Source organism: Ammodytes marinus (assembly GCF_949987685.1).
Source record: "Ammodytes marinus genome assembly, chromosome: 9".
Lineage (NCBI taxonomy): Eukaryota > Metazoa > Chordata > Actinopteri > Uranoscopiformes > Ammodytidae > Ammodytes > Ammodytes marinus.
Genome location: NC_137213.1, coordinates 6,181,441 through 6,204,524, shown reverse-complemented (window position 1 = coordinate 6,204,524; position 23,084 = coordinate 6,181,441). Strand labels below are relative to the sequence as shown.

Here is a 23,084-nt window from a genome sequence, read left to right as displayed (position 1 = left end):
GGCTTCCTCATGCAGGGTTCAAAGCTTCTCCCCATGTGTTCACATCCAACAAGGTGTCCTCCACTGACTGCGCCAGGTCATCCATTATAGATAAATATCCTTGGTTCCAAACTAGGTGATTCACTGGCAGTTCAAACAAACGTCCCCAAAGTTCAGCGTGAACCCTCCAGACAGGCAGAGACAGCCACAAAATAAAAAACACTACATAGCTAAAAAAACATCAGACCAATTTTCAACTTTTGCTCAATTGGGACTCCTGACCTCCCGTGTATCATTGTTATACACAATTCTCCCTTTTTAATTTCCTAACTTTTAATATGCTCATGTTTTTCCACAGGGCCTCCATGGATCAATCCAATCATTACATACAGTACAGTATATAAGTATACAAACCAAACCAATTCTATTGCATTATATGAAAGACTAATATGGCCTTTCAAGCTTTAGAGGTTGTATTTGATGCTTTATCATTCCCTTTGTGAATCCTTTTTAGCTTGGTAGTTTTCATCCTCCGAGGCAATGAAGCAACTTTTTTAAATTTCTGCGAGTGTTGATGCGAAAGCAAAGAGTGGACCTCCAATGACAAAAAGCTAACAAATAAAGAGATAAAATAAAAGGAAAACTGCTCGCTTCAAACATAGAGTCACAACTCTCGGGAGCCATCATAAATACTGCAGGTCTGGCCCCACATAAAAGAGTTTGTCCAATTTGCTGGATGGTGAACAAATATGGGCAATATGTCCAGATTTGGGTTACCTCAGCTGTGCGAAAGCCCCTTGAGGTACATGTTTGCTGTGGCTCAGTAGTGTGAAAAAAGCCCCTGACTGTGCCCACTCAACCCAAAAGGTGAGGGGCATTCGAGTCTGTCAGAGCCGTATGTTGTCTGATGTTAACAGCAGCAAATATACTGCCAGGCTGCTCCTTTATTTCAGTCCTGAAGTATGAACTGCAAAGAGATGTAACGTTGGTTTAGAAAAGTAGCACAACATCCACATCAAAATGTTGAAAATTATATATAGCAATATTTATTTTAGTTTTAACCTGGTTGTGACCTACGACCTCCACTCATGTAAATGTCACAATATGGCTAATATACATGTGCCATTCTACCAGCAGCGTAACATCATGGTGATAGGCCCCGGTGCAATTTTTTGTTGTGCCCCTGCCCTAAACACAAGCGCACGCACACACACACACGCTTGGAGACACACACGAACAGCCACTCGAGAGAACTGCTATTATCACCATGTAGGGTGACAGGCTAACGTTACAGGTGACTGGCCACACACTCATCCTGCAAGCCATCCTTTCAGTGGCTGAAGCTCCATATGAAAACACTTATCTTATAGCCTGCCCTGACCTTTGGTAAATCCTTACCGCTCAGACATCAAATAGTCCACGTGATTCATTATAGTTGGCTAGGCTTAAGCTTCACACCGGTTGGACCGTCGATATTTACGCCACTGCATTGTACAATGTGCCATTCCCGGTATTGAAGTGAAGGCAGGAAGTAGCATAGCCGACATGGATGACAAAGTTAGAGCAGTACCTTCCAAATAAAAAGGTATATATCACAATATGCATCGTATAGCAATGTATTGTGATATATCATATCGTATTGTGAAGTTCCAATAGAGCTGTTAAGCGGAAGTGGCTTACTTCCGGGACATGGGACCTATCGGCTCGAAAAATTACAACGGTAGTCAATGGAAAGAAATGTATTATTTTCTGGTCCCAGTCATGAAATGCCTTCGATTACACATATGTTTTGTATGGATTTAGATGGTATTTTTTCGTGCAAAGAATGGAACAATTTAGCGAGTAGAAGCTGGATACGGTCAGGTTTTGTGCAGAGCGCTTTTGTGTACTACAGCTCTTCGCTGCTCTTGACACTTATGATATACGTCACCACCACTCGCACCCACTTAGCTCAGAAACATGGCTGTGTCTTTAATGCACTTTACCGCCTTCTTTCAATGACAAGACAAAAGTCTTCAGCGTGGCGAAAACCACTACACAAGTGGACATGTGGAGAGTTTCAATTTCTCGAGTGGGGAGATTGTTGGCGTTGTCCACGCCAGCCATTAGCATTTGCATTAGCACTGTCAGTCGAGAAGTGGAGGGAATGTGTTGAGGTGACGTCACAGAGGCGACAAGACTTGTAGTTGTTCTCGTAACATTTTTTCAAAAGCCGTTAGACGAATAATCATACAACATACCGTCAAACTCTTCACATGAAAAATTATCATTTAGACCCATACAAAACATATACGTAATCCAAGGCATTTAATGACTGGGACCAGAAAATAGAAGATTACTTTCCATAGACTCCCATTCATTTTTTTTCAGCCGAGAGGTCCCATGCCCCGTAATTCCGCCACTTCCGCTTAACAGCTCTATACCGAGCCCTACTAGAAATTCAGGTGTTTAGCAACAAAAAAATATGTATGAAAGATTCTGAAATTCTTCGCAGAGAGATGTTTCGGAACAGCATTTAGATGTTTACAGAAAAAAGGAAAAAATAAATGGTGAGCTGAATACTAACTAAAATATGAAAAGAAAACTGTTTTCAAGGAAAAGGACCAGCATTTGGAAGGCTATTTCAGCATTGTATTTGACATTTTTCTATTGTGACAATCTGGAATCACATTTGCCTTTATAACACCAAAGAGGAGGATGGTATGGCTCCTCAAGCACAAATACTCCAAAGCTTTGATGACAGACAGGGGTTGAAATGAAAGTCATATATAGGGGAGAAGAAACGGTTTACGTTATGACAACCTCCCTCTGGGCTTTGCTTTGCAAATCTGTGAAAGTTGTGTGGATTTGCAAAACAAATACATGGATGCCCTGGTTATTTTATTAAATGATAGCTCCCTGGTTTATCCGTGCCTAAGAGCTCTGAGCTTCTATATTTGTAGAGCAGTGCTATATATACTGCAGAAACCCCTGTGAAGGTATTTTCATGTTGATAAAGCATGTATAAACCTGGTAGAGTAGCTGCCAAACATATTTATTTTACTACTACATTTATTTTGATTAATTTAATCTTTCATTTAGAAAACGTTGTATGTAATAAAAAAAGGGGAACAATGTCATCAGGATCCATTGACATACATGATGTGTGGGTGATGGTCACTGTGACACAGTTCAGCCTGTGTGATATTGACATTCATGGGGTTGACCCCCCCAGCCCTCTCCATGAAACCCATGTTGATAACATTGATCGTTTAAACCTTAAATCGATGCGGCCCTGACCACTTGTAAAGCAGTAGCCTGGGCTGAATCCCAGCCCCCGGAGCTGCTCTCTGAGCAGATCGGCATGTCTTTGAAAAGCCTGCCGAGTGATACAATCCAATCCAAATCCATAGCTTCCCTATGGGCTGTGAGGAAGGCACAAAGCCCTAATGTGTGTGTAGACCGTTTGTAGTGCTGCTGAAGCTCTGATGTAGTCAACAGAGCACCATGGTTTAACTGAAGTACACAACTGTTCTCCAAGCATTCCCATCTTTTATTTTTCTCTTCACGTGTACAGCCTACAGTCTGCTGAAAAAAATAACCTAGGTTGTTCTAAACCTTTAGTGCAGTGTGGTAAACCAAGCCATGACATTTTTCTCTCATTGTGCTTCTTTTCCACTCTTGAGTCTGTCATTTCTCTCTGAGCATAAAGGAAAAGTCAGGCGGACATGCTGGGGCATCAAATAATTTCCTCTCATTTTGGCTAAGGCAAGCTTATGATAAAGCAGCAGCATCCTTTAATAAATCTGACTTGCACAGGAGCTGAAATGTTACATGCTGCTCGGCTGGTTTTATTGTTCCCTTGCAAATGTAGTGGACACCACACTGGCTTTTAGTCTCAATTTAATTTCCTATACAGACAACCCTGACAGAATGAAATGACAGTGAAAAACACAGAATGTAGAGGCACTATTTTCAAGCTGCTGCCATGTACCTCTAATATTTTGCCTCATGGCCACTCACACCACAGAAACATCTCTCTACATGCAAACCTTAGTTATTCCACAAATGTCACCAAGTTGAAAACAGTGAAACCATTTCAACAATTCACACTCACCTGGCCTTCATACACAACATATCAATGGTGCATCAGACAAAACGTTGTGATTGTAAATAGCATGCTAACTAAATTCAGGAATTGAAGGCCCTGCCTTTGTGCAACTTTTAATATTATACTAACATTTTGGATAGCATAATTAGCAGTCCCCGGTTGTGAAGAGTGGTCCCATAAAAGAAGATACAAGCAACATATTTTTCAGAATGGAGATTTGAGTAATGAATGAGAAGGTAAAGGATGAAATATATTAATGAATATGCCGGTATTCCCTTCACCAGATTAAACACCCCTAAATTAATATCAGGATGTTTTCGTGTATATATAGCCCGCCAAGTCTATTTGTTCCTTGAATCAACCTGTTCCACTATAAAGTTTATGTGTTCATTGACCATCACCCTTCAACGTGGAAAGAAGGACCTAAGCCGATTCACACAGTTCCCAAAAGGTTTTACTTTTCACCAAGAAACCTTCACACCTTTTTATAACTTAAAGGCTCTGGTTTAAAGCATGTGACCCTTTGACTCCTGCCTATCTCCAGATCTCCCCCTGTTTTGTCCCCTAATGCCACATACAATGTCTCTTCTAATTTTATCCTAGGTTAAGTCCAGATTTCAGACCTTTATCCTAGATAAGTTTTTAGAAAGGAGGAGATTAGATAATAGGTTTTTAATTATTCTGGTGGATGAATACCTCACATTTACCCCTGGCTTCAAAAGACTACCGTTAAGTCCTCACTAAGTTCATACACCTGGATGAGCTAGGCCAATAGATAAATGCAATTCCCTCCTAATTCAAGGAGTGTGTTTATGGGATGTGTATTCTTAATTATCAGTGGTGTTGCCGTAGTGTAGGTTTGAATTGCTTACCTCAGAGGCGCCGCGATCTCTTTAAAGAAAAACCCTAATTAGGTCCTTGAATTAGGAACTTGAATTCCTTCAAATTTTTATAACAATGGTGATTTTGCAACACAAATAGTCAAGTTAAGTTGGTCCAACAGTCTAAAACCGTGACGCTTGTTGCCATTCCACAAACCTGGTTCATCAATTAATTCCTATTAGTAACCCAAATTTTCCCTTACCAAACCTCTCAGAAAAAAGAAGAATTGGTTCAGAGCTTCACCCTCTTTTCAAGAACAAAAAATTAACAGCCCTCAATTTTTCTAAGTATTTTGCACTCAAAAAGATTCAGAGTGTTTCTTTCGAGTTTTTCTTCTAAGTCTTTCGTCCCTGCTAAAAGAACAAAAAAGTGGAACAGTCAAAACTTCCCCAAAAAAACCAACAGACCTTCTTGCTCAAAACCCTGGCTTTATATAGTCTGAAGACAGAGAGAGTGGGTGTGTGTATTAGGAGGGGAGAGGGAGGGGGGAAGATGAGGGTGTGTGTGTGTCCAGCTCAAGGACCCACTGCCCCCCTTGTCTCTCTCACCCCTGACCTGTCCCAGGACAAGCCCAGGCATGCCTTTTCAGAGAGGCCTTAGGAATTCACAATTATGTATATATTTCAGGATAAAAACTTGAATACAACACGTTTAGTGATTCTACCTTAATATTAAAGGTCACTTGTTACCTTGCCTGTCTTATTAAAAATATCATACTTTTCCCTACGAAAACAAGAAATATACATTTCACATTCTCCTAAGAACAAGATATGTACAATGAAAAGTTGCAATATTCTTGCCTATCTCAACAATATTCAAAGGAAGAGCCTGTAGTCCAGACGTGCATAACAAAGGTTACTTTCAATCCTTACAGTCCAGACTTAATGACAATGTGATAATGTCCTGCATTTTGATGACATTCTGTTCCTCAGGACAAGACGTTCTCTCTTAAATATGAACCCAAAATCTCAATTATCAGCACAAATCCCTTACACTAATCCATCTAACTATATAAACCAAGGAATATCTGTCTGTGTGTCTGGCTATCAGTCTGTGTGTCATACCTATGTGTCATACCTATTTTTTCTCCTCAATGGCTTGACCTATCACTCTGAAATGTCACACGGCCCTTCAGTTGCGTTCACGGGACCATTAAAAGTCTGTGCATGCGCAACTGGACCGACTCATATAAGGTTGGTGAAATGCGTGTCTTCTATTTCATGTCTACATCATGAAGCAGTATCCAGCAGTGAGGGGTTCCCACCTGCCCCAAAAAGCTCCATAATGTTTTTTTTACCCCTCATTTATATGAAGGAATTAAAACATTGTTGATTTGTTGGAAAAAGGTACATAAATAATTTTAAAAGCGACACTGTTAACACAGTTTTGGAAATCCCTCTAAATAAATCCCTCTAAATATAAAATACATGCAATTGATTTACCATTATAACTAACATAAACATGTATCTGGTGGTCACATTAATCCAAAGTTTCTACCGTGTGACCAGAGCAATTGTGTCTCCCTCCAGGGGGTGTTGACTCCCTACAGTGAGACAAACAGCGAATTCAGTTCCTAATACACATGTTCCTTACATATGTAAAAATCTTCAATCACAATGAACTTTCTTGAAGAGGACATATACTACTACGTTCCAGGGGCCTCATTTATCAACCGTACTTACGCACAAATCTGTGCGTAAGTAGGGCGTAAGAACATTGCCACGCAAAGTATGGAATTTACCAAAATGTACTTAGACTTATGAATGTGTGTAAATGTAAGCACAACTCTGACCATGCTTACGAACATAATCTAGTGGTAGAATAGCGATATTACAAGCACAATGCAAAGCATTTAAGAGTTTCAACGTCTGCATTAACACTAGAACCGCCAGCGTTCTCTTTATATCTATAATCGCCACGCGTCAAATCCACCCGTGCATTTCTAGGGTAATATAAAGTCATACATTTGTTTGTTTAATCATCATCTGTGTTTTGGACCTCTTGTTTTAGTGCCCTGCACTTCGGAGGCCTTCTGTACCTCAGTGCTCATTTGGAATGTGGAATAAACCTCTGTTAGATGCTATGCTATTGCTGTTAGTATTCAATATTGTACAAATTGTTTTCCTGTGAAATTGTTTTACAGATTCGATTTCTGTCGTTCGGCCCAATAGGCATCTAATTGCCAGTTTTCTTTGTCTTTAACAATCTAATTGTTGTTGTTGTGGTTATTGCTATAATTATCATACTCAGTATTGATAACCTGGCTCAGGTGCCTGGCTTGCTGAAATATTAAAAACGTTTATGCATTAGGTAGAAATCTTCCAGGGTTGGATGTCTGGATCGGTCCAACTTGCAGTGTGCTGTGTACATTTGGATTCAAAAACATGTACAGCAGCAAGTACAAGTCCCACCATTTACCACTGGGATTATTTCATTCCCCCGTAGAAGTAACCTTCTCCCGGTTAGTGTAAGGATGAGGAGAGCAGCTTAGGGACCAACCTTTTCAGGCAATTCTGCTGCCAAGCCGTTTTATCCCCGTACACAGTTTCTCAGGCTAACAAGAATATTTACTCGAACGGTTTGTTCATCACAACTGGGATACCCGATCTCATTCTGTCAGTGGGGCACAACCCAGTTCATCAGAGACTTTCAAGACCCTAATGGCACTATGGCCAATAGCCGGGGCCAATAGCTGTATGTCAAATGTTGCCACTGTTACAATTTAACATTTTATTTTGACTACTAAGGCAGTGAGTACTAACAAGGACTTGGTTGCAGACACAATTACACAGCAACCCATCTTTTTAATTGCTGCAAATGTATCAATCAATCCCCTGCTGAGCTGAATCACGCAGATCCTAATACATGCCCTCTCGTTATCAATGTCATTACTAGATGACCATAACCAAGGACTAACAATATGTGGTATGTCTGTGTGGGTGTTTCCTTAAATCTAACATGTTTGTACTTCGTGTAGTATGTACTTGAAAAATAAAGAAGATTATTATTCAGGCCAGGTTGGGCACCTCAAGTATACAACGCTGGTTCGATGTCAAACTCAAAATGAAGAACAAGTAGGAACAAGGCCAAGAGTCTGCAGCAATGCTATAGTGAGGCTGTAACAATGCAGTGCTCCCTATAATACACCAAATTGGATGAAATGATTCAAACCTTCTCCGTCATTAATTCTCATTTCCAGTGGAGGAACCCTCGTGTGACATGTATGAAATGGGGTTGCGACTTTAACATTTTTGTTCAATGTCAAAATCAGCACTGGATCGTAAAGCCTGCTGTATTGCTAATAATCCCCACAACTCAGGTTTCATTCAATTTCATTTAATTGTAGTTATAAAATATTATACTTTCGAATAATTAACCCTTGCTTCAGGACTTCCTCAAGGGGGCCTAATGAAAACATATAAGAGGATATAGTGTATGACCATTGTTCGATATCCATCAGTAATATTGTTACTTGATATCAAATCCAATCAGTGGAAGGCTATGATAAAGGTTATTATATTCAAAGCAGTACACTTCCGTTTGCTATCTTGCAGCTGTTAGATGGTCTAGATCTTTCAGGCTTCCTGTGTCTTAATGCCTCACATCCTGATACAAAGTGACAGATTGATAGCTCAACTCTAATACCATGCCTGCTCTGTCAGACTGAGAAAGGCCATGTCTTCTCTCTCTCTCTCTCTCTCTCTCTCTCTCTCTCTCTCTCTCTCGCTCTTTTTCTCTCTTTCTCTCTCTCTCTCTCTCTCTCTCTCTCTCCCATTCACGACTTACATGACAGGAGTGTAAGTCATGAGGAGCACTGGTGCCATTATAGCATCATCCTCATCCGTTAGTAAGTGGATTATGGGGCTGGAGCGCTGGCATGCTCTGATGTTTTGGTTTGGTTTTATTGGCTATAAGAGGACACAGTCCACTTAGTCCTCACTTTGATTCCATGTAATGCCTGACATTAAACAGTTTTGTCCCATATAGTCTATGTTAGCCCCCCCTCTACGCATGGGCGCTAATGCAGGTTGATGGCTTTGAATTACATTTGTCACTGAGGCAGATTTGATTGAGGTCCATTTCAAGTGCTTGACATTTGACATCTTATTCTAGTTAACTTGGGGATGAATGAAGCAATGGCGGTACTTGACATTAAAGATGAGCTTTTGTGGTAAGATAATTGTATGCAATGGTATCAAATCTGAAAAAATTCCTTATGGCCACTCTGTATTTTAGCACTAGTTCAGTGCCCCCTGAAGGATGTGCTCTTTGGTCACTCCAAGCACTGGTACCATACCAGCACAAATATACGTGCACCAAAGTCAAGCTGGCTTGACTGGGTTCTCACCAGTTTTTTTTTCCAGAAACACTGATACAAGAGTCGGCAGTGCTCCCCTAGCCTGGTGCTACCAGACCATCGTACTTCATTTAATTTGTACAGAAGGTCTGGAACTGCTGTAATTGGCAAACGTTCACTCACTTGGAGGCGGGTGTCTGTTGAAGTTTAAAACTATTGGATCTGCTCAGGGCCACTCTGGATTAGCCAACCAATCGCAACCATATTTGGTAACATTCTACTTTATCTAGTGTACAGTCACTGTTTGTATTTGAGTTTGAACAGGGGACTTCATCAGTGACTTTCAAAGTGCTGAAATTTAATCATCGCAAACCAAATTACTCAGGTCCCCTTTTTGACCACTGTGCATGCAGATTTACTGCATAAGTGGCCCAGATCATGGTGTCATTTGTTAATGTCCTTGACTATGCAGATTAAGCAAGAACTTTATGCAAATAGGCCTCTACTTTTGCCAATTTAAATTAATATGAGCAACTGAAACCCTCATTTCTTTTCCGCCTCCGAAAAAATCCTCATATGTTTGAAAATGGATTCTCTTTATGTAAACGACTGATTAAATCTATTTTTCATTTTACCATTTCTGCTTATCTTTCCGTTGCTGTGCTTGTTTAACTGAAGTGACAGTTTAAATGTAATAGTTTTTTTTTCTCTCTGTCATTATCTTTAAATGGATTTTCGAATAAACCTTGTTTTGTTTTGCTACAGTTGTTTTTGCTGTTCCAAAGCATCAATTGATTACTTTCATAATATTTTACACTTGCCTTCTATTTCTGAAATTGCAATAACAAAGGAAAATAGGGGGAAATTAAATTTTTTACATGGGCATTTTCTGAATGAATGGTATTCACTTTTTACTTTTTTACATGCGTCTCTAGTGGCAAATCACTGATGTCTTCGTGTCTTTGTGAAGTCACCTTGACATTAAAAGCTGGGGTGGAGGATTTGGGGAGAAAATGGCAGTTGGGATTGAGATTCGAATCCAAGGCTGTGTCTTGATTCAGGGGTTGCAGCCTACGTAGGCTGCATTTGAAGACCGATTGCGTCATAGCGGCGCGCAAAGGCTGTCCCATTTGCAAGGCTCCTTGCAAGGCTCCTCATATGCGGCCGAGAAATGCAGCCTTCGTTTCACGGTTTTGAAGGCTGCATCAGATGTATCCTTTGTGGCCCAACATATCCCAAGATTCATTGCGTTTTTTTCAGAGATTGCATAAAATAAAATAAAAAATAACAAAACAGCAACGTGTTGCTCCATCTTCGTAACTTTTATCTTCCTTTCTTTTTTTCTTGTACTTTTTTTTCTTTTCGTCTGGTAGGCAACTTCTTTTTCTTTTTTCCTCCATTGACAGGGCTGTCTCCGTTGGCAGCAATCAGGGTTGCTAGGCAGCACAGGAGCGGCGAGTCGTCACGCAAGGTAACGGCTTGTTACGCAAACCGGAAATGCTCGTAAACGGAGACCTGCGGAGACCGTCTCATTTAACAAGGCTCGTTGGCCTTGGAATCGGCCTTAAAATCGGCCTTCATAGGCTATAGCCTTCATAGACCGCGAGACTGCGTCCTACCAAGTGCGTGGTCTCTGTAATGGGACATAGCTCATATACCTCAACCGCTCCACTCTTTGGTCCCTCCCCTATGGTCCCTCCCTGACATGCTCTACCAACAAAGTTGTGCCACAGTGAATGGACAGTCCCAACAGCCAATAAGAACAGAGAATCGGAGCCTCACTCTAATTGGTCAAAGTGTCAGCTAATGTTAACTTTGACCAATCACCCTAGCTTTAAGTAACAGTTTTTTTTGACATTTTCTCTCTTGCGCAATCTATCAGATTTGATTTCAGTTCTCATCTGGTTAGCATCAGAATATGCATAGGGAAGGTGGTACATTATTCAAATTAAAACATGTAGGGGAGAACGGGGTAATCTGAGACCCTATTTACATTTGCTCCCCTCTAAGCGAGCTAAAATGATTTATCACTCAAATGTACACATTTCCCATTAATTCAGGATGTTTCCTAGAAATGGGCATTAGCAGAATTTATTCAAGACAAAGTGTAGTGAAAATATGATTGTTTTAAAAAAAGTTGTCATGTGTCTCACTTTACCCCAGCTGTGGGGTAAACTGAGACAGACCAGAAAAATCAAGGGGGTAAACTGAACCACTTACTTTTTACACTCTAAACTACCATAACAACACAAATTGTAACAGTTAGAATCCTGACAGCTAGCTTGAAAACCAAATATTACAAAACTAATGTCGGACAAGTAACAGAATCATGGGGTTTGGACAATTAAGCAAAACATTTTTCTAAACACTTGAAAGTAACTCTGATCAAATACAACATATAATTCATATTCAATAATTAACATTCAAATGACAGATATAATCAGTTAGATTAAAACACAGGCTGGGGGTCAGAACACAGGACCCTTAGAGCCAGCTAGTGTCTGGGGGTCAGAGCAAAGGACAATCAGAACCAGAAAAGTCTGGGACTCAGAACAGGACTAGACCCAGCTGTCATTTTCCTTCTTTTGAGTCTTTTTTTCTGCATTTGTTTTATTGGGATCATTCATTAAATAAAGACATATTTCTTAGAGTCTATTGATGTTAAAGGTCACTCTCCTGTCCCCCACATACATATATGCCAAACCATGCCCTTGCTGACACCCCTTCACCCAACTACCCCCACCTCCAGCCCACATTGTCTTTTGTCCTATTCAAACTAGCCTCCTTGCTACCACAGACACTGTCTCACTTTACCCCACAGCATTTGTCTCACTTTACCCCACTGCCACAATTTGAGAAAAAATACCTCTCTCAGCAATTCAGGCTAATCTCCAGTTATCATCATCACATGGTTTCATATGTTGTTAGTTCATCAACATGTGTGATATAGGTTTTTCTACCTGAATCAATTTGATTAGGCACACACCAATCGATTACGTAGACAGCAAGAATATTTACTTTTACATGCAAAAAATAAATTTTTGTGAAAAAACATGCATACAATATCACCATGAGGTCCTCTCTTTCATGGCCAAGGGGAAATGAGAGGGGCTTGAAAACATTTATCTCACATGACCAAAAATGTGTTCCGTGTCCTAGATACAGGGGGTGTCTCACATTATGACTCACATTCCCCCGTCCTCCCCTAACAGTATGGGATCTAACTTACAACTGCGGCTGCATGTTATCTCATCTTTCTTGCCACTTTCTATAAATTGTCCCTTTCACTAACCCTAAAAAGCGAATTATGGAATAAGATAAAAGAAATAAGTTCGAAAATAAAAAAAACACATTTTATTCATGGAATAGATATGTTGTGATATTCAAACTGACAATGGCTGGCTCTTCCCTGTGTTTCCACGGGGCTGTGTGCTTTTGACTTGCCTTGACTTTGATCTGTATCCCCTTTCTTGGCACGATTCTCTGACTCTGTTCTTGCTTTTTTAGCTCTTTGTTTGATTCTCTCTCTCTCCATCTCTCTCTCACACTCTCTCCCTCCCTCTCTCTGCTTATCCTCTGATTATTTCATGTGTTTCAATACACTTACTTCCATACTATTAAGTATACCAGAAAAAGCTTTAGGATGTCCCAATACATGCATTTCAAATGCAATATTCTAGAAAATACCCAGATGCCCTAATACATCCAATTGCATTTTGAAATTTGCAAACCAGCATGCTTTAGTATGTAGTAGAGTAAAAATAAAAAAGTATGTGATTTTGGAACGCAGCCAGCCAGCCAGCCTGTCCTAAGGGCAGGTTCAGTGCCCTTCATCCGCCCATCCTGTGCGTGCGCCCAGTCCTCTTCTCCCACAAGTCCTGGTGGGGAAGGCCGCCACGTCCCTGAACCCCACAAAGCCCGGATCACTAGTCATTAAAATCATATAGGAAAAGGAGTCAAATCGAAATGGTCATGTGACCTGACCCAGTCTTCTGGTATCAGTGCTTGAGCTGATATCCAAAGTCACCATCGACTTCTATCTCCCATAGTTCACACGGGCTGTCAACAGAGCTATTCGCTTAATGCCAAAGTCAGATATACTAGCGGTCAGACTGTAAGACACAGGTTAACGTTGCCAAACTTGTTTGGAAGGGAAAACAAAGCCAAACTCTTAAATTGCCACTCAAACTGTCCATTGTAAACATCAATACGAGTTCTCAGAGCAATTGTTGTAGACCTTCTGAACATATTGTGGTTCAGTTCATCCTTAACATTGGGGATTATTACTTAAATACATTTTGGGTATGTGTCAGTTTTATCTTGATATAATTCAGTATTAGTTTCTGACTAAACTGTTAACCGCTTGTCCACAGCCTTTGATTATTTGACCTCTTGTGTTGATCTGTCAAATATATCTTGAGTAACTTTAGTACAATCAAAATATGACCTACACTGTATTCAACTACAACTATCCTTAAATGCAGTAGTTCCCAAGTGGGTACCACAGCACATTGAGGAGCACACCAAGGTGTGTTCCACCAACTGCAGTTATTTTCAAACTCTGCAAAAGGGAAGAAGCAACAAACAACATAATATACCGCATTAAATATGCAGCCGTGCTGCAGCTGAGATCGGTGGCATGACAGGTCATGCTTGTCAAAGCAATGCGACACGCTTTCCGGCACACAGTCTGGGCACTGACCTCAGCACATTCATTGGGGATATGGTTTATTGCTGCTGACCCTTACGCTCACATTCCACACAGCCTTAAATTGCCAGCCAAGAGCCATGTTCTGAACTTTCCTGGACTTTGTCTCAAGGTGAAATGAACGCACAGTAGCTTACTGCCATTTCAAGGGGGAGTTGGCAACTCTGGAGAACACTTGTTGACAAAATCACATTTTGTCAAAATCAGTGAATATCTCCTCACAAAAAATCTGGTGTTAATACACAGCCTAGGCTCTTTAAATGGGGCATGTTGCTTTGTCTACATACCAGTTTTACAGAGCTTAGGCTGTGTATTGACACCATAATTTTCGTCCAGGCACACCCAGTACAGACAGGTAGCATATTGTGATGAGATATACACTTATTTGGACAAAAAGTGATTTTGACAACAAGCGTTCTCCAAAATGGCTGACTTTACCTGAACATTGTATAATGGTTACAAATGTTATGCCCTAAATTGAATTTGCGACCCCTTTTTGTTTTTATTGTGCCGTTGGCATGGCAGCTTTGCCATTGATCTGTATTCCACTTGGCAAGATTGTCTGATGGTCTTCTCCCCTTTGACTCTTTCTCCCTATCTCTCTCTCTCTCCTTCCAAATTCCACCCATCCCTTCAGGGTGGGATGATCGCCCTTCTGCTGTCCATCCTGTGCCTGGTCCTGATCCTCTACACCCGGCGGCGCTGGTGCAAACGCCGTCGCATCCCCCAGCCACAGAAGAGCGCCAGTGCCGAGGCGGCTAACGAGATTCACTACATCCCCTCGGTGCTGATGGGAGGCCAGGCCCGCGAGAGCCTCAGGAACTCCCGGGGTCAGGGGCCCAACTCCAGCGGTACCCTCAGCATCCGCGAGACACCCATTCTGGACGGGTACGAGCAGGGTTTGGATGGGTGCTGGATGGGGGTGGATGGGGCATGAACGTCATCTGAGATTGTTGAAAATAGGCACATGCAGCAGTAGGAAGTAGACGGATTGTGTTTGGAATCCACTAACTAACTAGTAAGCAGGTGATATAATGCGACCGGCAAAGCAGCACACGTATTCATAATTGTGATATGAGTTTTGAGGCTTAAGGAGAGAAACTGTAGGTGAATAGGGTAAAAGTCTAAACAGATAGATATCATGAAACTTTCCCACCTGATAAGTTACATTAAAACAATAGAAATGTTTGATTAGATATGCACATGTGGCTTATATATAACTAATACATCATGAATGTGCATCTCTTTAAAAACCTAAAATCAAGTGTTATTTAATTTTTACAATATATTAGAGTCCAAAATGTTCTGTTATAATGAATACTGCTAAGAATGATAGTGGAAAGTTTAGCTGATGTCAGTGCTTTAAAGGTTGACATTTATAGTTCAGAGTATTAAACAATAACTAATGTTGAGCTAATGGCTGTTAAAGATGGTTGTATAATATAAAATAATACAAAATATAGAGACTATTTCTAGTATGATAGAATACATGTCATGAAAGCAAAACTGACACGTGCTTTAGATAAACACTGTTTTTGCCTGCTGTGACCCGCCTTAAGATAAACCTACTCCCCTTATCATTAAATTCTGTCATACTCTGAAATATTGACTGCTTCACCAGGCACATTAGCGCGTTTGCGATATTTGTTCTAATTTAGATGAGTCAAGATAATGGAGCACTAATTGATTTCTTCCTACATCCCCAGGTATGAGTACGACATTACAGACCTGCGTCACCATCTGCAGCGCGAGTGTATGAACGGCGGCGAGGAGTTTGCCAGCCAAGTCACCCGTACCCTGGACTCCCTCCAGGGATGTAATGACAAGAATAATATGGACCTCACACCTGGTAAGTTGACTGATGCACAAACATGGCCCAGCTCGGGAAAAAATACAGTGTGGATGCTGCACATCTGTAGCAAAAGCATCTTAAAGCTCCACTAATCTTATCCACTTATTATGTATGTAAACAATGATTCAGGTACTCTCAGGGGAAACAGCAAGCGAGCTGGTTTCTGTGAAAAGACACACAGCACATTACCTGACAAACATCAAACAGCCAATGCAAGTCAATGCAGACAAAGTTAGCAACTAGCTCGGGAGATATTTCAGATTCCATGACATTTCCCCCTTTGGAGTTAGCGGAGAGATGAGTAGAGCTAAAAGGAGAGTGGATATTGGACTTACATCTGTCAACTGGCCAAACCCCCAAATGAATGCTAATGCCCCAAACCACAGCCCAAACCACATGTGGACAACGTTAGCAACAAGTGGAATATTAGCATAGCAGCTAGAAAGCCAGATATGCTCCTCCAAAAGGTGATGTAGACCACAACAAGTGGAGTATTGACCTTTTACACAGGATACATTTTTTTTAAATACAGCAGGGAAAAGCAAAAGTGAAACTAAATTGAGTTAACATTGGCTCAGTTCCATTAAAGGTAGAATCAGCTATTCCGTAGTATTAACACTGGATTTTTTTCAGTGTGCACACCTCTGTAGGTAGTGGATCGTGAGGATATATTCACTGAGTTTGACAAAAGTAATTTTGACAAAAAGCATTCTATAGAATCTCTGACTCCACCTTTAGTGTGTTCTAGGAAGCCATGACAGTGAGCCTTCATGAACTTTTCCGGCTATGAGATGCTGTTAGACAAGTCCGTTTGACTTGTGGTCATCACAGGGCCAAACAAATGCGCCACCAAATTTTCCGACCGGCATAGCAATAGGCACATCTTTTACCTTTCATGGATTATACAGACAATAGCACATGTATTTGAAAGTAGGAAAAACAAATACTGCTTGGATTATATTACATGGTCTTTCATAGTTCAACCACCGTTTAGTTATAAATCTTAGATGTGCTGACTTAGAAATATTGTTGATTAATGCATCATCATCATACAGCTTGTTGTGTACGAGGTATGGATATCAAGGGCGTTAAGTGCATCTTCTGTTCTTCTGCCTATAAAACTTTTCCAATTATTTTAAATTCCACACTAACTACATTCTGTCGCTTTGACTTCTCATTAAAAACCCTTATTGTTTTTCCCCTCCTCCCCAGCCATATATTTCTGCAATTAAAAACAAAGCAACAAGAGAGTATACCCAAAATGGCACATTTAGGGGGGAAAACTATAAGGACAGGATAAATTGCTTTCTAAGCGGGGAACGATACATTGACGTTAACACCGTCGTAATAATTGAAACAATCAGTGTGAAACCAAAGAAGACGAATTGGAATTTTGAATTGAGTACCACAACCATAGATAGTAAATAATATGGATGTAGCATCTGGGCTGACCTCAGTTATTCACACGGCATCCAATAATCCTGGTTTGTGCGCGTCGCCATCTTGTGAGATTTTTACTCCGCCTCACTCCTCTTGCCGAAAAGGGGAATCGACGTCACGTCGGAGGGAGGGAGATAGCTGACGTATACCTCCGAGGCAAAGTGAGGGACAACGGGCGGAGAGCTGTCACTCAAGAGATCGCGCCAATACATTTTAACCTCCAAAAGAATCAAAACTATCGTGGGCCAAAATAATTCACCCCCCTCAGTGTTGTCATGGAGATATGACCTAAACATACAGACTAAAATGGTTTTGTGGCCCAGGCTGTAAATAGGTTTAATAAGACTTTGAAAACGGCCAGTCTAACAAGTGAGTCAAAGAAAAACTGCTCTGGTTACTACAGTTGTAGGTCACTTCCTTATTGGATGCTGGTAAAAATCGCTGAGGTTGGGGCTTGACCACAACGTGTGTTCTTTTTCTCGCATAGGGTGGAAGTAATCATCCAAACAAATATAAACAGAACTATAAAGGACTCTGAATTGACTTTCAAAAACCCGAAAGCCACAAGCGCTTTGCCGATGTAGAACAAAGAAGGGACAGCAAATAATAATAATGAGACACTTGTTCAGCAGTTGTCATCATCAGTGTAAGAACAAATTCACATAGGTTTACCTCATATAAACATCAAACTGCAGGTATTCTTTCAAAGTGTTTACTCCTCTTTTATTGAAATAAGCAAAAAAAAGCTGCCTGCCAAGTATTTGCTTTAGTGGACCTTTTTTTTCACAATCAGTGGATGTTGGAGTTGACCACCACTCCCATGAGTATTACTCTGAAGTGGAGAAGTTTTGATGCAGATATACTCTCTGAATTTACAAGTAGCAGAAGCTCCATTGATTCATCGAGGGATCCGTTAAGGTGGGGGCATTCTCACATGTTGTTCTTATACAATCCAAACAGCCCCCCACCAGAGGTGATGGAAGCGGCGTACTCCTGTGAATTATGCATTTCGCTTGGTTAGTGTGATAGACCAGAGGAATAGACAATGCAGGCAGCGGGCCATGCATGGAATAATGAACAATACGAATGAGCGGAGAGGTCACCCAGGAAATGGCAGCGAACATTTAAACTAAAACTTCAAGTCACGATCATCAGGATTGCACTTAATACCTGTTGACTGCCCCAACCTTTCTTCCTTAGCATAATGGAATATGAACAAATAAAAACAGGTGAAAAAATATATATAATGTATCTATTAATTCATGCCTGTTTTCCATGGAAAATCTTAGAACTTTTAGAATAGTGTAGTTGTTGTCATGGTCTGTCTGTGTCTTGTCTTGTTTTGGTGGTTTCCCTGTGTTTCTTGTTTTATTTTGGTATGTCTGTCTTGTTTCTCCCCATGTCCTGTCAAGTTTCCCTCCTGTGTGATTACTGGCCCCGCCCTTATGTGTTCCACCTGTTACTCGTTGCCTACCCTGTCTTGTGTGTGTATATATATAGTCCTTGGTTGCGTTCCGAATCGCATACTTTCTACTATATAGTATGTAGAAAAAAGATTTAGGATATCCCGATTCTTGTGGCCAGATTTAGGATGGTTAGAAGTACCCGGATGTTCTACTTCATCCGGCCAAGATTGTTAGTGTTAAACTGCATCCTATTTGGGCGATTTTGACCCACAATCCAATGCGCACGTGAAGTGACGTCACATCGACGAAGCCTCCATATGAAAACAAACAGGGATGCGACGGATATAAAAGCAAGAGGCAAGATCAAGGCGCAATGTTATGATGAAATAAGAGAGTAAAAGTATGTCCCAATAGTATGCCTACTGCATCCTAACTAGATTATTTTCATCGTTGGATGTAGTATGTAGAATAGAAAAAGAAAGAGTATGCGATTCGGAACGCAACCCTTGTGTTTCTTTGTTCCTTGTCTTAGCATAGTGGTTGTTTGTGAGTCCCGTCCTCCATGTTTCCTGTGTTACCAGTGTTAACAGTGTTTTCTGTGTTTTTGCCTTTTTTGAGTTGTTGCATTTTTGGAGAATAAATTATCCTTTACTTTAACTGTCTGCATTTGGGTCCTACTTGCCTGCCTGCCCACCAGCTATCGTAACAGTTATTCAGTACACTTGGTAGTATGGCTGCTTTGGTACATAACAACTCCTGTCTAAATGTTACAATATATAGATTTACCTTATATCTATTCAAATACAAAACATACAGAACATGTGCATTGCTCATTCATATCATTTCTACAGTGACGTTAGTTTTCCTTTGAGCAAATTATGTATTTATGAATGTTTTTAAACCTCTATTTGGGAACATATGGCCACATTAAATAAAAAGACATGCCTTTCAATCAATCCAAATGTTGTCTAAAAATCAATGTGGAGCCCATGGTGGCACTAGAGAAAAATTCAAAGGTGCACCAGGAACATTCAAGAGGGTCCAACTGTGGATCTCATCCCCTAGGGACCCCAGGACTGCAAGCCAATGGGAAGAGGGTTGGATCGCCAGACATGAGATGCGTCACCTCCTTTATGGTCCCCAGAGGTGATATACTGTACTATCTGCATTAAAGGTGCACTATGTAACTTTGGTTGTGTCAGAGAAGTTAATATGTGCCTAGTTATTTTCTCATAACTGAATAAACAAACTGTCCTCTCAGGAAAATTGGATCCCTGGATCACCGTTTGAAGTTAAAAGGCTATCTGTAAAGTTACTGTTTCACTGCTGTTGTTTACAGCAGCAGGGCCCGTAGTTTAGTTAACATACATATTCTAGTCATATAATTGTTTCCAGGTGCCTCAAAAAACTTTTTTTGATTGATGATGGTAGAACTATTCAATACTATGAGCTACATGTTGAGGAAATATGTTTTGTTAACTAACTGCAGGCTCTGCACATGTAAACAAATCCTCCTCCTCTGAAATTACATAGTGCACCTTTAAGTCATTATGCTCATGTTAAATTGCCAATGCTACTGGAAATAAAGTTGGATTTTTCTTTCACCCTGAGGACTAAAAACAACCGTCAAAGTAGTCATCATTGGATTTTATACTGTTGTGGCAGAAATGGAACCTCATGTCTAGGGACAATACCCTCACTTCCCATTGGCAGGAAACCTGGGTTACCCACACTTGAAGTCTGAAGTTGTAACCTTCTTAAAATATTGCAATTCATTAGATTTTTTTTTTCGGTATCCATCTAACCATCCTCCCAACCAGACTGAGACACATGTCTAGACCAGAGTGGTGGAAAGATGAAAAAAACTGATATTACCACCTCTGAAGCCGTGCAAGTATGGCAAACAGTGTGTGTGTGTGGGGTATGTCATTTTCATACTGTATAATCATATTTTCCTAGTTGAATTATTCCTGTTCATTTTATGTAATATTTAATTTGTATACTGTTTCCCTGGAACCACATCTCTCTAATGTTAACCAAAATAGATAATTCCATCCTTTGAGAATGAAACGCCTTCTGTATATTCATTAAATGAGTTTTATTTTTTAGAATTTCATGCCAGCTTTTCACACGCTATAATCGGCTGTTTGACTTCTCATCCGACATGCTGGATGTGTTTTTATTTAGAGAGCCGCCTCCATCCAGCCCGGAACAACATGTCTCCCCCCCCCCCCTCCCCTAGTGTGGCTCCTTACTTATTATAGCAGGATAACTTTCAATCTGTGCCTCTTCTAGCTTTTATTTTTTTCACATTTGTAATTATATCCCACTTTTCTGCAGTGAGTGACAGCACCAAGCTGGCCCTGATGAACAAATACAAGGACAACATTATCGCCACGAGCCCCATCGACAGCAACCACCTCCAGCAGAACACCCTGCTCCCGCACAACACTTCCACCAGCCAACGCAAGCGTCTCTCCAGCAACACTCGTGGTGAGTCACCCGCTCCCATAGATTCACCCTTTTGACAGAAGAGATGAAAAAATAGATCCCCCCTCCCCCACCCACCCACTCCACCAGTCTACACAATACCAGCAGCAACAAGCAATACACTGTGTAGCTGTGCTGTTCTATTCTATTCTAACATCTTAACACTGGTGGCTCTAAGGTTGAAATCTTGGATCATTTTAATGTTTAACCCAAATGGCAATGATTTGGTGTTCCCTTTTGAAAATCATTTCATTCATGAATGACGTTCAAATCTCAACAAAAGCAAACAAAACAGATCAAAATGGTTAAGCTTTAACAACCTTTATTAGTGCATTTTTTAATGTAAGTGACAACAAACCTTACTGTCCTTAAAGTCAAACTGAAATTTGATTTATTTTCACATTTTGTTTAAGTAAAAATATCCTACCACCAGTACTGATTATCAATAATCAGTACTGGTGGTAGTACAGCTATTGTGCCTGGTTTGAAATTTTTTAAAAGCGATAAATATAGCACTGTCCAACAGGGGACCGAGCTTGAGCGTCTGCAGCAGCTTCAGTGTCTCACTGTGTTCACACACACGATGCGTTAAGGCACATGTTTGATTGTAGTTTGCCCACTTTTCGGTGACTCGCTGGGCCAAACAAACAATACTGTCGTTACATTATGTAAAACAGACATCTGGAGTGTGGAAAACAGTGCTGTGACGCAGCCTGTGTAGACGGCTGCATTTTACTGAAATATAAGCATATCTGTTTTCTCAGAAGGTTGAAGCCATTAAGCTAGCTTTATAACTTTTGCACTGATTCCCACTTTTTGTTTTCTTGTACATGTTATAATATAATACCTGCTAAGTGATCAGTGTCAGGTAGTATTAGTACAATGTATTTTGTCAGTCCATATTAGCTGTTTTGAAGTGTCTGAATGCTTTGAAATCCTTTGTTCCAAATCTCACACTAGGTAGTCCTGTAACCATGGCACTGCCTTTTAATACTACTACTAAATCAAACCAAATCAGTTGTATTTATATAGTCCTATCTCACCAATAGCCATTTGCCTCAGTGGGCTTCGCGGTCCGTACACAGTTATATTGCTCTGTGATTCAAAGCATGCCACAAACAAATATCGATGGGAATGCTAAAATCGCAGATGGGTTTGAAGTTTGGCTTTTAAACATGGATAAGTGAGGAGGCTCAGGCAGAGATCTATGGGTGGTCATTTATTAGAGCACCATGTGCAACAGAGGGGCTGTGTTCGGAAAGCCATACTAACGTACTTCTCATACTCATTTTGCCCGGATGAGTACTAACTTCCGGTAAGATTTTGGGTATGGATCGATTGGATACTTTTCCTTCTCACCGCCCCACAATGCATTGCGTCTTTTCAAACGGCAAGGAAGTTTTTTTTTTTTTTTTTTTTTTTTTACAATTTTGCATTTCCTGCACAACACATGACTGTATGTAAAAATCTAGTTCTATATCTGACCTGTGGAGGGCGGTAATACCAGGCCCCCAGGATGCTGCCTTCTCCGAGCAGCCAGCATGGACTAGTGGCCAACCCATTGGTACTGCATGCTGTGAATGGGAGCTTATTTTCCATGGAGCCCAGAGGCAGATTTCCCCGTCCACACAATACAAGCGGCGAACAAGATTGTGTCTCCGCAAATTTTTTCTGGATATCAATCATAGGCTCATACTTATCTTTAGACCATGTACTAATAAAACTGAAGTTTTCTCATTTAAAAACGCCACCTCAAGCGTTTTATTAGCTCAACGGCTTTCAACGTCTTTCAGTTTGTTTTCGCGGGAGGAGGAGCCGTGGGCAGCTGAATAGAGTCGTAGTGAAACAACCGTTGCTTCGGCCGGCCCGGCCTCCGATGGCGGGAGGAATCTTTGTTTATCACTATATTACTTTACGACGACGGGGTGTAATTTAAATAT

At 40.7% G+C, this 23,084-nt stretch overlaps 1 protein-coding gene across 1 annotated transcript in view; it reads left to right on the top strand.

The window, feature by feature from the left end:
• Positions 1 to 23,084, top strand: part of astn1 (astrotactin 1) — a gene marked incomplete at its 5' end in the record, with an annotated part of 480,467 nt that overhangs the window by 102,580 nt on the left and 354,803 nt on the right. The window contains 3 exons of the mRNA XM_080034245.1: positions 14,594 to 14,844; positions 15,663 to 15,805; positions 20,995 to 21,147. Of these exons, the coding sequence (XP_079890371.1) occupies positions 14,594 to 14,844; positions 15,663 to 15,805; positions 20,995 to 21,147 (547 nt within the window). The remainder of the gene's footprint in view (positions 1 to 14,593; positions 14,845 to 15,662; positions 15,806 to 20,994; positions 21,148 to 23,084) is intronic.